Genomic DNA, 17,367 nt, shown 5'->3' with positions numbered 1-17,367 from the left:
ATCTACTAAATAATTATCAATTCAGATGAAAACTAGAGTAAAGTCTTTGTTATGGACCCTTAATAAACAACTTGTATTAACTTTGTTGTTTAGACTTGAATCAAAACCAAATGAAGGAAAATAACAAGAATCAATTGTTGGCTGCTGAAGGTCAGATTAGCTCACACTCTCTTTAGGACTTGAAACATGGAAAATCTATAGTTTCGGATCCTTCCATTTTGGTCACTACCCTTCATCCTCAATGCATAATTTCAAAGGCTGGGTCCCCAGACTCAGGCCCAGAAACACATGTGATGTGGGGTCCCATGCTTCTTCACTTCAAAATGTATTTTCAGTCTTGTTCTCTTAGGGCCACACTCTCAAGTGTCAATTTCAATAAAGTGTTAAACTGTAATGCTAATTCCTTTAAAATAACTATTCGTTTCTCTCACTTCTTTAAACACTCTACCAATTCCATCTACATTTAAAGCAAGTCTTTCTTTTCCTTGCAGTTTCCTCCAGTTAAAACCAAACTCAGAACTTGAACTCTTTTACTTATCAACTATGGCCCTGACATGTACCAGTTTTTAAGTTTTTCTTAACTGCCTTAAGACAGTTTAGACACAACTGCCTTAAGACAACTTAAGGCAGTCACAGTGCAGTAAGCCTCAAGGTTAAATGTCTGGAGATTGGGAGGGCACGGGGCACCCAAAAATATCAGCTGAAAATTGAGAAAACCAGGCAGTTAGAATGATATGCTTCCAATTACTGAGGGTGAAATTGAATCCATAGTCTCACAAAAGAGTCTCAAAGTCAACCTAAGGAAATAGGAACAAAATTAATCTAGTTTTTAAAAATCTGAAGGGAATATGCAAATATTAAAGTAGATATATTGGAACACTGAAATTATTGATAATTTTTTTCCCAATTGCCCTTAATATTGTTATGTTTTGTTTACAATTAAACTGATTCCTTCACCTGAAAAAGGGAGAGGGGTGTTGTTATAAAAAGCAAAACCCAGGAAGCATCCAAAGCAGAGAAAGCTACAGAATTGCTGGGGAGGGCGAAGGGCAGCAGTATCAACAGAATTCAATCTCACCCTCCTTGGATCCAATGCTGTATCTGATTGGAAATTCTGCAGATGCGATTCAAAGGAAATAGACCCTAACCCAAATCCTAATCCCGGGGCCCAGTTTGTTAAACTCTGGTTAGAAAGGAATTTGCCAGGCACCTGTTAAAGACATTTTCACCCCCCAGAGAAAAGCACTCACATTGTTAAGCACACAACCTGGATTTGAAAGACAGACTTGATTTCGAGATTCTATTCTCTTGTTGTCATGAGAACACACTTATTTTGTCAGATCATATGTCCTGATTTTCAGCTCAGGAAAATGTGGTTACCATAGATACCTGTTTTTAAAATGGGATGAGGATTGAGTGCATAGGAAAATCCCATGGATGCTACGCCAGCACACCAGTAATAAAGAGAAAGAGTGATTATAAAACAACCCTCAGCAAATAAATCTTTCTGTCTCCATTCCACATCTCCCACCTCTGTAGGTTCAAAGCTGGGAGGTGTGGTGTGCAGGGGCATATCAGGCTAAACTGCAAAAACCCAGATAGATAAACAGAGTCTAATGGGAGCTGTGCGCTCCAGCCTCCCAAACAAGTATTTTTCCAGTGGGTGTGAATAATGCAGGTAGTTCCTCTGTCCTGATTCCCTTGGGACTGAAAATGTCCTCTCTTTTTCCTTTCCCAATTCACAATGAGGTTTTCCTGAGTGCCATCTCAGGCTTTGATCTGATTCTCTTCTTAAGTAATTCACATTTACCCAAGTGAAACAAGGATTTAATATCCACCCCTCACCCACCTTCCTCCCCACTCCCATCAAACTCTGCCTTTCAAAAAGAAGGTGCTAAATTAAATGAATCTCCAAGTGGTGAAACCTGTAGAAAGATGGGCTTCCCTGGTGTTTCTCAGTGTAAAGAATCTGCCTGCAATGAGGGAGGCCTGGGTCAATCCCTGGGTCAAAAAGATCCCCTGGAGAAGGAAATGGCAACCCACTCCAGTATTCTTGCCTCAGAAATCCCACGGACAGAGATGCCTGGAGGGCTGTAGTCCATGGGGTCACAAAGAGTCAGACCCGACTGAGTGACTAACACTTTGACTTTCATAGAAAGATAGGGAGATAGGAATTCCCTGGCAGTTGAGTGGTTAGGATTCGGCAGTCTCACTGCCTGGGGCCCAGGTTCAATCCCTGGTTGGGGAATTAACATCTTGCAAGCCATTAAAAAAAACAAAAGCTAGAAAGATAAAGAAAAAGAGGCTTTCTTTAATCCTTGTTAACTCTGAGGCCATCATTTCTCCCCTCCCCAACATGTACCCCTTCAGGAGGACAACGTCCCCACAAAGTCAAGGTGAATGTGAATGTGTTAGTCGCTCAGTCGTGTCCAACTCTTTGCAATCCTGTAGCCCACCAAGCTCCTCTGTCCATGGGATTCTCCAGGCAAGAATACTGGAGTGGGTTGTCATTTCCTTCTCCAGGGGCTCTTCCCAACCCAGGGATCAAACCTGGGTTTCCCGCATTGCAGGCAGGATTCTTTACCATCTGAGTCAGTTTGCACAAATACAGTGGGGACCTCTGCGACAGCCTCGAATCTAATCATGCAGAAGCTTTGCTTCATGAGAAAAACTGCCTCACGGTGTCTATTCAGACTTCAAAATCACTCTCCTATCTCCTATAAGAGGTCTTTATATCTAATGAGTAGAAATATAGAGATGCAACTCCAGAGTAATTTCAGGAAAAAAATGAGCTCAAGTTTTTAAGTACTGGATTTTTAAGTGTGAGATTTGTAACTTTTTAATACTTAGGGTAAACCTGGTAAATATTCACACCTTAAACTTCAGAATAGTGTAACAATATTGCAGACTATCTTTTTAGATATATAATATCTCTTAAGATGCAAGATATTCAAAATTAGATATGGAGGTAGTCTAGAATAGCAAGCAAGAACATTACAGAATGAAATCTTAATTGTCTGGCTCCCTACATAACCTTATCAAAATGTACACAGTAAGTCGCTGGCTTAACTTTTTGCTCCTTAGAGTCAGGTTATCTAACATCATCTTATAATATTTAAATCGTATTTCACATCTAATGAGAGAATGCAGACACATATACTAACATTTAGAATCAACGTATCCTTTTCTCATCTCCAGAGCATCCTCAAAGGAGGATGTTTGTCCAATAAAAAAATAATCCAGTCAAGCCTAATAATTCACATGCCTATAAACACACAGGGATAGTTGTCAGAAGATTTCACTATGCTGAAAAAACTTGACTCTCCCCATACCACAGAAGTCCCCTTCTCCCAATACCAACATTTCAAGGGAAATACAATAAAACCTAAATATATCCAAGTTTGTGATGAATCCAATAATTCCAACCTAGACTGGAAATTATCTTTGCTTTAATAAATCATGCTTAATATGGAAAGCACATTAACAGTGAGACGTGATTAGAAAGTTTAACAAGGCTAAAATAATTAAGAGAACAGACATGCTAACAAAGAAGTCTCATATCAACCCATCTTATCTCATCATTCAAGCAGAACTTTTATGCAGGAAAAAATCTGTTTTGAAGACTAATGAACTTTTATTATCTACACCTGGTTGCTTAACGTAATTGAAAGTAAGACAAAAATGTGAAATGATAATCCTGAAGAAATATCTTCAGGGTAAATGTATGAATGAACTCTTCAGATGGTCTAAATCAACCACGTGTGGCTTCCTGGTGTCACTTTCCCTTTCTTCCCCTCCCTCAGCCACCTTCCTTAGTTCTAGCTCATTTTTTTATTTTTTAACTTTTTTCCTTATATGTCTTTATCCTTCTTCAAATGAAAGTGAGAGTGGCTCAGTCATGTCGACTCTTTGCGACCCCATGGACTATATAGTCCATGGAGTTCTCTAGGCCAGAATACTGGAGTGGGTAGCCTATCCCTTCTCCAGTGGATCTTCTTCAAATAGTAATAGCCAACATTTATTGAGTGTTTGCTATGTGCCAGGAACTTTCTAAGCATTTCACATGTGTTATTTCATTGTCCTAACAACTCTATGGGTTTGGTACCCTTCTTAACACTTTACAAATGCAAAAACAGAGGCATCAAGAGATTAAATGCCAAGCCTAAGGTGACTTACCTTATGCTCCTAGGCTGAGGGCAGGGACCACATCTTGGAGGCCTCCATACCCCTGGGGCCGAGTACATCATGGGCCCAATCGTGTGAGAAGTGGTCTTACTGCCCTGCTGGTGATGACGTTGGCCTTGCCTGTTTCAGGTTTCATGACCTACATCGTGGAGCCCCTCTTCCGGGAATGGGCTCACTTCACAGGACACAGCGCCCTGTCTGAGAGCATGCTAAGCCATCTCGCGCACAACAAAGCCCAGTGGAAGAGCCTGTTGCCCAAACAGCACAGAACCAGTGGCGATGGCAGCCCGGACCACAAAGGCCCAGGGACTGAGGACGAGGAGCAGACTGTGACCGAAGGCGACGCCCCGTAGGGCCCACCATGCCTGCGCCCTGCTCTGCACACTGAGATTGACAGCCTCCTTGCGCAGAGGCCTCTGGGAGGGCGGAGGCTTCGAGGGGCTCTTGCTGATCAAACCGGCCCCTCTCTGGACATCATCCAGGAGCTTTTCGGAATCCACCCTCCTCCCACTCACCTGCCTCCCTCCTTTTCCCAAGTGTACAGAAGCCATCCGTCACCTCAGCATTAGCTGCCGAAATGAGCAACTCCATTCCACGATGAGGGAGCTGATTCCAGGGACCGGCTTGGCCCTGGAGGAGAAGACTAGGGAGTAAGAAAGAGGTGCTCTTGCCGTGGCCCTTCGGGCCCTGGGTCACACTGTGACGGGTGGCACTTCCTGAGTCCAGAGCATTTTAGCCTCGGCCATCAGACTGCTGATCTGCATGACAAAAACACCAGCATATTTGGAACTCCAAGGATATTGGTCTTAAGTGCAAGAGCACAAACGAGAGAGAGTGTTAGAGAAAGTACCTTCTATTTTAATAATAATTATTATTATAAAATAATAATAAATCTTTTTAACTTTTCTATTTTGTGCACTAGACAATGGATCTAAAACTCTGGACAAAGATTATTCAACGTGATAATCATGTACCCAAACGTGAACAGGGGGTTCATTGTTTTGTTATGGAGTCCATGCCACTTTGGGTCAGAGATTTGGCATCTTCTCAATTTAAGAAACCACGTTTCCTATCCTATGCGAGGGGAAGGTGCTGTACAGTTCATTCCTTTGCACCATTAGTCAATCTGTCTTTTATCAATAACTCAGATTCAGTGACATGTTTATTTTCACACCTGTACATCTTCTGTAAATATCAAGCGCTACTGATTCCCATGCCAAAATACATGAGTATTATGGGATTGCTACCTGTATAAACAATGGCACTGTGAACAGAATACTGTTAGTTTTAATACAAGAGAATGCATTTGTAAATATGGTATAGAGTTTATTAATATACTATTGTTTGCAGATAAAGGCCTTAACTTTAAACACCTTTTCATCTTCTGAAAGCTGCCCAACTTAAATCCTCACAGATGTCCTTCTGAACTGCCTCCCCATGTCCATCTTGATGCTTTCCAGCTAAGGTCACAAACCAAAACTGAATAAAGTCTTTGAGGAAATATTTTGGAAACTTCACATGCATTCCGCTTGAGACCATAGTGTCTAATCTATGGCACCAAGCATGGTTTCCTCAGATGAACAAGACCCTTCAACAAGCCTGAAGTCACTTTCAGCACAGCGATGTTGCACTCTGTTTTAGCAAGCCAGCTGATTAGCGTGTGTTTCTACAGCTCCTGTCAAGGACATGGTGGTGTGTCGGCCTCATGCGCCGCATGGCAGGTCTCACCAGCCTTCCATAAGCCTGTCAGCTTCCATAACCTTCCATAACCCATCAGGGACTTCCCTGCTCCCCTGTAACACCATCGTCTGCTCCGGCTGTAGTACCAAAGCACCTTTGGTTTACGGTTGGCGTGAATTTCTTTGGTGTTAATAGTAACTGGATTTTTCTTTCTCTTTCATTTCATATGAACTACCCAACTGTTTAGCAGACATTAACATCATTTAAGGAAAGAAAATATTTCCACCGTCTGGTAGAGTTTACCTTCCTCGCAGGTTACTGTGGTTAATTATGACTCTAGCTAGCAGAGTCACCTTGGAATTTTGTTGCCATTTTTTCTGCAGATACTTGGCTGGAAAGTCAGTTTGTTACAGCATTCTTCTCTAGTCAGCTAAACTCCGTGCATTGAACCTTTTCTTTAGAAGTTCCTGCATAACTAATGTTAGATGAAAATTGGCAATGCCCCCTTTCTTTTTATTTTCAACAGTGTGGTAGTGGGGAGAATGATAATATGATTGTTTCTGCTACTATCAAGCTGTTTCGCAAGCTGATAGAACCTCAGCTAACTCTCATTTCCTAAGTGCAGCTCTTTTTTTTCCCTCCTAACATACAAATGAAATGTGAGAAACTTGACTGGATTGTATTAAGTTCCTGCAGAAAGACCGAGGCTTGCAGAATTAAGGTTTAGGGTGAATTGGAAGGTTGGTTGTAGTTTCATTAAAGTAGGAGGGATGGTCAGAAGGTCCTAAAGAAAGTGTGAAAACCTCATGAAATGGGTGGATAATAAGTTGAAATTATTGATATGGGTAAGAAGGGAAGTTGTGAAAAATTAACACTAACTTTGGGTTTGTTTTTTGGGGTTTTTTTTTTTCTTGTAATAACTATAAACTGACAGGATTCTTTATGGCTTTAATACTCTGAAGCTCTTAGCTTGGTGAGTCCTCAAAAGAGAACGCATTGAATGTATTTCTGCTTCCAAACTCGCTTATTTTGGTTTGGTGATGCAGAGGACTTTTGAGTACTCTAATTTTCATGAGATCAAATCAAAGAAAGCAATTACTGGGGAAGATACAGGAAAGATAAGGAAGAAGACACTGTTTTAGCTAATGGAACCTCTCCTTTGAGTTTAGAAAATGAACCTTGTTTAAACAATATTTATATCATAATTTAAATAAATAAGACTGGAGGCATTTTTCGTAGTTTCAAATTTATAGGACACAAGTATTTTAGGTCTTAAAGAAGAACTCACAGAGAAAACTACCAAATATCTAACAGTTAAGCCTATGAAGCAGCTACTAGTACAATAAAAATCTGAAGCAAAATGAGATGTGAGGCATAAACTAGTTACATTTGTCTCCTTCCTTCAACCATATAGGTTCCTAGATCCATTTTTTTTTTTTAATTGTGAAAACATTTGTTTTCTTTTTTCCTGCCTACTGGTGGCTGTCTTGCAATCTTTCAATAGAAGGAGTCCGATTACTAATTAAGACACAGCTGTTGGATCATCTGGGGACTTTATCTTCACATTTTTTTTTTTTCTCTGAGTCCCTGGATCGTCACTTGCTGACTTCCCAAGTTTAATTCCTTCAATGCTTGAGAAGAAGGGAATCAAAGGGTTCAGGTAAAGTTAAAATCAAAAGAGAGAATAGATATCACTGCCAGCCCTGATGGACAAAGCCTGCTTTTCCTTTTGACAGCACACGCAGTCAGTCAGAACCTTTTTCCTGAAACACTGACCTGCCCGTCACTCCCTGAGAGGCCGAGTGAACATCCCGCTCTACCTGCCTAAGGCTTCCCGCGATGGGATGAGGATCGTGTCCCGCAACACGTCACCAGATAGTGCTTCCTACAAACCACAGACTTGTTTTGTAAACTTTTCTCATGTTGAATCAGATCTGCTCACTGATTGGAACATTGGTTATGAGCTTGTATCTCACTATATTTCTTATGCTTTGTTCTTTTATGCAAACCCTTAAAATTGTGTTGTTTGTGTACACACGTGAAGTTTGAAAAACAAACAAACAAACACCTTGTGAGTTTTTGCTCAAATGTGGCCTAAATATTCATTGGCATGTCTAGGTAAACAATGAAAAATAAAGATAATTTCTTAAAAATATCACACTATGAAAAATACTCTGATTTTCACCAGGTAGCATGTTATCAGCCAACCAGTCACATTTAAGGTCAAGGTCAAGAACACTGCTACAGACATGACTCATGTGATTGATTCCACTGGATGCTGCAGAAACAGCCATGTCCATAAAGCTATCACTTGCCAATTAGGGGGAAAGGGCCATCATTGAATTCTGCCTTTCCTCTGAGTCCTGATAGTTTTCTGATCCACATTTGTCAAATTCATATATGAATGAGAATAATGTACAATGCTTTAGGTTGTGGAACCATAGCAGACTTACTGGTGAAAAATATAGTCTTGTATTTCAGGATTGGAAGCCACCAAGAACAACAGAACAGTTCAGGCAGGACAACTGAGTGTCTAAATCTATCTGGAAATAGAGGAGAAATGAAAAAAATAAAAACACACACAAAAACTATCCATGTTTCCCAGAAACAGTGTTGTATCTTTATGGTCCAGGAAGATTCCACGTGCGGCTGGGCAGCTAAGCCCGTGCATTACAACTACTGAGGCCACACGCCTAAAGCCTGTGCTCCACAATAATAGAAGCCACCGCAGTGAGAAGCCTGTGCACAGCAACGAAGAGCAACACCCACTTATCTCAGCTAGGGAAAGCTCATGTGCAGCAACAAAGACTCAGTGCAGCCAAAAATAAGCTAATTAATTTTTAAAACCTTTAAAAAAATAAAAGAGATTGCATACAAAAAGCACCCAGCACTCTGTCTGGTACGTGGTAGGCTTTTAATACATGCAAGTTCTCTCCTCTTAAATTATCAGACACTTCACAAATAGCCATTCATACATGGGTAAGAATGTGGATAATGTATGGGGAATAATGTAGTAAAGAATGCTAGGGATCTTACACTGGGAAGTTAGACTCACTCCTGTATTTTTTTTGCCTGTTTATTGGCAAAATTGTTTAAAAAAAAAAAAAAAGACTATCTGATGAAACCTCCTGCCTTAGCTACAGCCTACTTTTCTGTTCAATCCTCTATATTCTAGAATAGAAGTTAACGTATCTTTTGTTAGCAGTTTTGTCAGAAATTTCTGAGAAGGAAACAGCTCCAAAGAACAAAAATGAGAGTCATTTATGTACATTGCATCTGTGCCACTAAAGTCCCACATCAAGCTGGTGATGGCTCTGGTCCTCTGTGTCAGTCCCCAAAAGTTTGCTGGGCTTTCATGGGCTTTGCAGGAGCAGGCATGGACTGGTACCTCCAGGCACACTTGGTTGACTCCCTCACACACCTCCAAACGTGTTCTAAGCTAAAGCTTATTGTCTGTCCCAGAGCAGGCCAGAAAACAGAGGCATTTCCTAATAACATGTCGAAGAAGGGAGAAGGCTCCATCCTGCCTCCCTAGGAATGTAATGGACAAACATTAGAAGAATGACTAAACGAGGAGCTTTTAGCTATGAAACAGTATATGATGGTCTTTTTTTTTTTTTTTCAAGTAAGTCAGAGAGACTATTAGAAAAAAACTTTTAAGTTTTAGCTGATATGGTTTGACAATGCAATGATTGCCTTGCTTAGTCATCTAAGGAATGGTGTATCTTTGATTCAGTTCCCTGAAATACTTTAAATTCTAGTATTGCAAGTGCTGATTTAATCTCCAGTAATTTTTTCCTTTTAGGGAAGTGATCCAATGGAGTTTCAAGTGTGGGCTTTGAAGGCAAACCAGAATTCAAACTCCTTGATCATTTACTATTTAACCCCAGGCAGAAGACTTCATGTCTCTGTGCCTCCATTCCCTCATGTGTAAAATGGGAATACCACCTACCTCCTAGGGCAGTGTGAGGTCAAAATGAGAAGACATACACAAACATATAGCACAGTTTCTAGCAGAAAGAGGATACTTAACAGATAGAAATTCTTACATCGTTTAAAGAACAAAAATTTACAAAGTGGGAGTTGGAGTGTGACTTTCGGTTTCTCTGGTTGTACTTTTTTGTGCCAAAGAAAACACAAGGTCCATTAATAGACATTGAGCATGATTATATTTACAGGTGACCAGTTTGACTATAAAACAATCCTTATAATATGGACAAAATGTTGTAAAAAATGACTATAGAAGAAGACATTGTCCCTAGGGTACTAATGATAGAAGACCAGGGACATTTAAATAAGTGTTGGTTGCTAAGTCGTGTCCAACTCTTTGCGACCCCCGTGGACTATATAGCCTGTCAGGCTCCTCTGTCCATGGGATTCTCCGGGCAAGAATACTGGAGTGGGTTGCCACTTCCTTCTCCAGGGGAATCTTCCTGACCCAGGGATGGAATTAGGGTCTCCTGCATTGTAGGTAGATTCTTTACTGTCTGAGCCACTGGAAAGCAGAACTGTCTTTTCTGTATGTAAAGTAAAATGCTCCTCAGCCTAGCCAGAGAAAACCAATCTATCAAGGCTTTCCTAGAGGTAGTGATAATAATACAGCCCCAGTTATTTGGTTAACAAACAAAACTTGATATCCTGTCAAGTTTTCATGAATTCCATTCATACCCTATAAATTCTATCCACAGACATTTCCAGTGGCCCTTCCCCCTGTAATATTAGATCCTTTCTGGCCACTGACAGCAAATGTGGAGAATCCAGGGGAGCCTTTGTAAATAAATGATTCTAAAATAGATTCTTTTCTCCCAAATTATGCTTGACAATGCATACGCTAAAAAGATGTTTATTAAGTATTCCTTGGGGCAGGCGTTGGGAATGGCTTCTGGGGCTTCCCTGGCAGTCCAGTGGTTAAGATTCCATGCTTCCACTGCAGGGGGCTTTGGTTCAATCCCTGCTCAGGAAATAAGAGCTGATAAGGGCTTTCCCGGTGGCTCAGATGGTAAAGAATCTGCTCCAATGCAGAAGACTCCAGGTTTGATCCCTGAATAGGGAAGATCCTTTGGAGAAGGGAATGGCTACCCATTCTTGCCTGGAGAACACGACTGAGTAACTAACATACAAGCTGCGCCAGGTGGTCAAAATTAAAAAAATTTTAAATGGCTTCATAGCCAAAGAAGTTTGAGATGCAGTGAATTAAACACCCAAGTTCCTCTCCTGCGTGCTTCTCAGAACCTCCCATATACTAAGGCACAGCTCCACGACAACAATATAAATGATATTGTTCAGATCTAATTTTGGTTTCATATCATCAAGGATTCCTTGACCATATCAACCCAGAATGATCTCCCCATTTATCATTTCGTTTTTTTAGTGATTATTAGTTATTTATTATTATTGATATGTGTATGTCTTTTCTGTCCAACTTGAGGTATAATATAACATTGTGGTTAACCTGTTTGAGCTTGTGGCTTGAATGTACCACTTCCTCGGTGTCTGACAACAAAGGTCAACACAGTGTCATCTATTCAAAGCTGTGGTTTTTCCAGTGGTCATGTGCGGCCGTGAGAGTGGGATCATTAAGAAAGCTGAGCACCGAAGAACTGATGCTTTTGAACTGTGGTGTTGGAGAAGACTCTTGAGAGTCCCTTGGACTGCAAGGAGATCATACCAGTCCATCCTAAAGGAGATCAGTCCTGAATACTCATTGCAAGGACAGATGCTGAAGCTGAAACTCTAATACTTTGGCCACCTGATGCGAAGAACTGACTCATCTGAAAAGACCCTGATGCTGGGAAAGATTGAAGGCAGGAGGAGACAGAGGATGAGATGTTTGGATGGCATCACTGACACGATGGACACGAGTTTGAGCAGACTCCGGAGTTGGTGATGGACAGGGGAGCCTGGTGTGCTGCAGTCCATGGAGTTGCAAAGAGTCGGATATGACTGAGCGACTGAACTGACTGAGATGTCTGACCTCAGGCAAGTTTCTAAACTTTTTGTGCCTTGGTTTCTTCATTGGTAAAATAATGATTAAAAAATATTACCTATTTCATACAGCTTTTGAAGATGGAAAGAGTTCATACATATAAAGCACTTGAAAGACTGGCACACAGAAAGCACTCGCTAAATATTAGCAAGAACCAACATGTCCCTCACCCTTTGACCCATAAGCTCCTTGATAACAAGAGTAGCTATCCTTTCTAGTGTATTCTCCAAAGTATAGTACAGAAAACACAAAACAAATATTTCTTAAATGAAAGAACATAATTTTGATTGATAAATTGAAAATCATACCAGAACAATAACGTTACTATTTAAATCCGAACAAACATGTTCCAATTGGAACAATAAATGTCCTATAATTTGAATACCGATGTAGCTTTTCAATTTTGCTGAATTTCTATCCGGTAGACTTACATTGTCTCTAAGAAAAAGATTTAGGAGGACAACATGTTTTCGCCTCCCAGTTTATGAGCCTACTCTTTTGAGTGGTGACAGCAAAGATAATTCCCCTAAAAAAGTTGATGCCCAAAGATTTCTAGTTTTTTTTCTTTCATCCAAATAGAAGAGAAACCTACAGGACCACTAAATTGCTTCCTTTGCAGAGCTAATAAAAGTCCCCTATTGTAACAGACAATCCAAGAAAAGGCAGACATAAATCCCAACACTCATCTTTAAAAAGGAACACGGGAGCAGCAGATGAATCTCCTATTTTATCTTTGTTTCAAGCACTTGCAATCCCATTTTACCAACTCCTGCTTTCTCTTCCCAGGAAGCAATTACATGTGCATTTTTTAAGTTGTCAGCAAAGTAAAGCCTTAAGGGATCAAAATGAAGGGTCATTTCTTAGGGTTATTTATCCCTTTCCACTTCCCACTGTTATATTTTTGTTTGGATCTTTCTAAGCAAAGAGTCAGACTTGACATATCAATGGACTTTTATCCACACTTGAAGAAAAATAACTTACAAATGAAAATAAAATGCCAAGTGTCATATATTAGCATAAGTGAGAAATGTGTTCTAGAATTACAGATGAGTTTTCAAGTGTTAACCTGACTGACTTGGGGAAAAACAAAAAGTTCAGATGTATCTTTCAATCCTTGGGTTATGTAACATGCTGTGAAACAGTTCTTAGGTGCTCCTACTAACTTTCTTTTTTCCTTTTCTTTTCTTAAATTGGAGTATAATTGCTTTGGGCTTCCCAGGGGGCTCATTGGTAAAGAATCCGCCTGTCAGTGCAGGAGACACAGGAGACGTGGGTTCAATCCTTGGGTCAGAGAGACCCAAGGAGAAGAAAATGGAAATTCACTCCAGTATTCTTGTCTGGGAAATCCCATGGACAGAGGAGCCTGGCACACAGATGACTGAGCACGCACACGCACACAATTGCTTCACAGTGTTGTGTTAGTTTCTGCTGCGCTACAAAGTGAGACAGCTAGTGTCCGACTCTTGGCCACCTGTCCATGGGATTTTCCGGGCAAGAATACTGGAGTGCTTCGCCATTTCCTTCTCCAGGCAATCTTCCCAACCCAGGGGTTGAACTTGGGTCTCCTGCATCACAGGCGGATTCTTTACCACTGAGCCACCAGGAAAGCCCACTTTTTAATTCTTCTTCTAACTCAGATGAGGCTGGTGATGGAGACAGGAGGCCAGGAGGAGAAATGGTGAGGGAAGTTTGGTTTTCCTTTAACATTTGAAGTGAAATAAGCTTTTAAGGAAGAATAACCAGGCTGAAACCAAGGTACTCCTCCCCTGCTGTATCAGTGTCCTGAGGCTGCTCTAACAGGTCACCACAAACTGAGTGGTTTCACACCACAAAACTCCATTCTCTTCCAGATATAGAGGCTGAAGTCTGAAACCAAGGTGCCATCAGAGCCATGCTCCCTCCAAAGGCTCCAGGGAAGAAGGCTTTCTTGCCTCTTCTAGTATCTGGGAGTTTCCAGGTGTTCCTTGGGAAACCAGTCATGAGGTCAGGATCCACCCTAATCTAGTCTGACCCCATGTTAACTAGTTACATCTACAAGAATAATTTCCAAGGAAAGTCACTTTCTGAGATTCTAGGTGGACAAGAATATTGTGAGGATGGGAGTTCTATTCAGTTCAGTACAGCTTGACACTGTGCACCAACCCACTCTGTGCGTTACCTCCCATGGCATCAACCCCATCACTTATACACACACACACACACACACACAGTATATACACATCTTCCGGATTCCCCCTGAGTGAGGCTACTGGCACAGAATGCTTTAGGTTTGAGATAGGGTTGTTTTGCATATTTGGAGGGAAAATCTGGAGAAAAATTTTACAGGAAGGAAGATCGAAAGCACATCTTTGTGCCTTTCTTCTATCTTCTTCACTTACTAATTCATATCTGTCTCAGAAAAAAAAAAAATTCTTGAAAATCTCTCTGGCATCTGCCATCTGGAGATGACAATGTGTGTCTTATTCCACATTTCAGCTTCTTCACTCTCTCATCATCACTAATGTTCCAGACACTCCAATCCATTTATTCACTCGTATTTTGGAAGCAAAACAACAGATCCAGGAGGGTTGGCCACAGGCGTGAGTAGCTTTAGGACATGGAGGAGAAGGTTGAACGCGGGTATACCTGTGGCGGATTCATTTCGATATTTGGCAAAACTAATACAATATTGTAAAGTTTTAAAAATAAAATAAAATTAAAAAAAAAAAAAACAAAAAGGACCTGGTGGCAGATGAGGTCTCAACTTCATGCTGCAGTCATGACCTGCAGAATGAAGGCAGGACTTGGGGTGAGAGGCCCAGGGCCTCTCCAGTAACTGAAACAGAGAATATGGAACATCAAATGATGGCCGAGGACTCATGGTCTAGAAGTGGCAGTAAGATGTAAGAGGACACCAATCCTATTTCCCAATCCTGACATGAAGGACAGTTGATGATAAATGGCCTCCATTTGAGAGGCATCTTGAAAGCAGGGTCTTGCCGGGGGCAGGGCAGGGGCAGTTTTCTATTGAAGCATGAAGGATAGAGGAATGTCAGTTGTGGAGCTAGGGGGTGTGGTTGTGTGTCTATCCTGTTCCGGGAGCTCCAGAGAATGTAATACAAGGATCAGAAAGGAGGACTCTAGTGAAAGGTTAGATCAGAATAACATGGAGTATGAGACTATAGAAGAAGACAATGAATGGAGGAAGCATTATTCTTAGATGGTAAACCACGTCGGGGATGATAGGTTACGCTGGGCATTTGATTACCCAGAAAACTAGTCTCAACATTCCCTCTGTGGCTGGAAGGAGATGTCCAGGGATTTATAAAGTTCTCCTACATGCACTTTCAAGCCACAGGGAAAAGAGGAACTCTGAGCTCCTGAAAGAAGTGACTTATGGTTTGGATTGACTGTGATGGGCCCAAGGAGGTTCTGGGCATCAGTAACTTGCACTTGCCCCCAGAGAGTGGTTAGGGGCTCCCAACCCAGACAGCCTTGGCTGGGAGGGGTGGTGGGAGCAGGCTCTTTGAGAAGCAGCAATATCCAGAAGATCTCAGCATACAACCAGCTCAGCTTCTCCTTTGGGGACTCCAAGCCCAGCAATACTACTGTTATAGATTCTGTGTGCAGTCTAGAGGCAGAGATAGGGTCTGTAGCTAACACATTTTAAGTGTCCATTGTACTGTGTCTGCAGAGGTCAACTGTGAGCCCAGGCAGCTAGCTGTAACAGGAAGGCTCATCAAATATGCCAGTTTTCTGGATGAAATGGAGATATAATAAGTCTGAAAAATGGAAAGGAATTTACCCCTGACCAACCAAATGGGCTACTCTTTAATAATGGAGAACATTATGTAGCAGCAAAGACTAAAAATGGATAATTAAAGGTAAATGATTTTTGATCAGTCAGTTCAGTTCAGTTCAGTCGCTCAGTTGTGTCGGACTCTTTGCAACCCCATGAATTGCAGCACACCAGGCCTCCCTGGCCATCACCAACTCCCGGAGTTCACTCAGACTCACGTCCATTGAGTTGGTGATGACATCCAGCCATCTCATCCTCTGTCGTCCCCTTCTCCTCACATCCTCTGTGCCCCCAATCCCTCCCAGCATCAGAGTCTTTTCTGATGAGTCAACTCTTCACATGAGGTGGCCAAAGTACTGGAGTTTCAGCTTTAGCATCATTCCTTCCAAAGAAATCCCAGGGCTGATCTCCTTCAGAATGGACTGGTTGGATCTCCTTGCAGTCCAAGGGACTCTCAAGAGTCTTCTCCAACACCACAGTTCAAAAGCATCAATTCTTTGGCCCTCAGCTTTCTTCACAGTCCAACTCTCACATCCATACATGACCACTGGAAAAACCATAGCCTTGACTAGACGGACCTTTGTTGGCAAAGTAATGTCTCTGCTTTTCAATATGCTATCTAGGTTGGTCATAACTTTTCTTCCAAGGAGTAAGCGTCTTTTAATTTCATGGCTGCAGTCACCATCTGCAGTGATTTTGAAGCCCAAAAAATTACACATTGGAAATGCAAGCAATCTCTTTGTAAAGTATAAATCAAACAACATCCAGAATGTAATCTTAATTCTAACTCAGTTCATGGAGAAAAAGAGGCCCAGAAATCAGCAAGAAAAAAAGACTTCACCCAAGCCCTCTTTTATCTAATCAGAGTTGGCTCTCAAAAAGCAATGGAGAACACAGACAGTAAGAGATCACTTAGACACTGTTGTGTAGTGATTTCTTATTAACATTTAAGTTAAGAAAGAGACGATTCTTAGAATTTGAGAACTTGCTAGAAAATAAAATATCTCTTTTTCCCTGAAACTGACCTTGATGCCCAGAAGCCTTCCTGGAATTTTTATTTAGAATTCTAGAGAGTTCAGTAAAGATTTTTAAAGGCAACCCCATCTTCTGCTAACATGATGTGCAGAGGCCTTCTTCCTCCTAGAATTACAGGATCTATAATTCAATATTCTTTAGAAATGAAGAGGTTATATGGCGATTCTACTATCAACAAGCACCAATTTCAACTGGAACGTAATTTTGAAATCAAGACCCAAGTCAGTAAACATTAAACTGAATGTATTGAAGTTATACTAGGACATTGGTTAGTCCAAGAAACCATTGGTAGAAAAATAGAGGATGGCTTGGTTTAAGTGGTCACTACAACTTCTCAGAGACTCACCCAAAGAATGCAATATTTGGGCTGTTACTCTTCTCTTCCCCTCAAACTTCCACCTCTACTATGATTAACCAGCAGTTGTCTACTAAGCCACTGATTTCTAGTGGTGATCAGTGGAGAAACAGCATAGAAGAGTGGTTACAGGAAGATGGCCTGAACTGGAATTCTGGCTCAGCCACTTAGTAGCTGTTTATTGCCGGGGTCCAGCCCCGGTGGATCCAGGGAATTCGAAGCGGGGACGGCATCGGCGAGGATCAGGAAACAACTGCTTAATTAAACTTTAATTAAGGATATAAAGAGTAATAGAATAAGGATAGCTCAGTGAGGAAATTCAGTGGAGAAAAGAGGCTGAATAATTCA

General features: G+C 41.3%; 1 protein-coding gene across 3 annotated transcripts in view; it reads left to right on the top strand.

Moving 5' to 3' along the window:
- The window catches only part of PDE7B (phosphodiesterase 7B), a 352,599-nt gene extending 344,579 nt beyond the window's left edge, over positions 1-8,020 (top strand). For all 3 annotated transcript variants that reach the window (XM_010844247.1, XM_010844246.1, XM_010844248.1), the window contains one exon: positions 4,315-8,020. In XM_010844247.1, coding sequence (XP_010842549.1) covers positions 4,315-4,538 — 224 coding nt within the window. In that variant the 3' untranslated portion in view covers positions 4,539-8,020. The remainder of the gene's footprint in view (positions 1-4,314) is intronic.
- Positions 8,021-17,367: the final 9,347 nt, after the last annotated feature.

The sequence above is a fragment of the Bison bison genome, unplaced genomic scaffold (genome assembly GCF_000754665.1).
Source record: "Bison bison bison isolate TAMUID 2011002044 unplaced genomic scaffold, Bison_UMD1.0 scf7180017864198, whole genome shotgun sequence".
NCBI classification, from domain to species: domain Eukaryota; kingdom Metazoa; phylum Chordata; class Mammalia; order Artiodactyla; family Bovidae; genus Bison; species Bison bison.
Note: the sequence above shows the minus strand (reverse complement) of the source record. Positions and strands in the feature narration are given on the sequence as shown.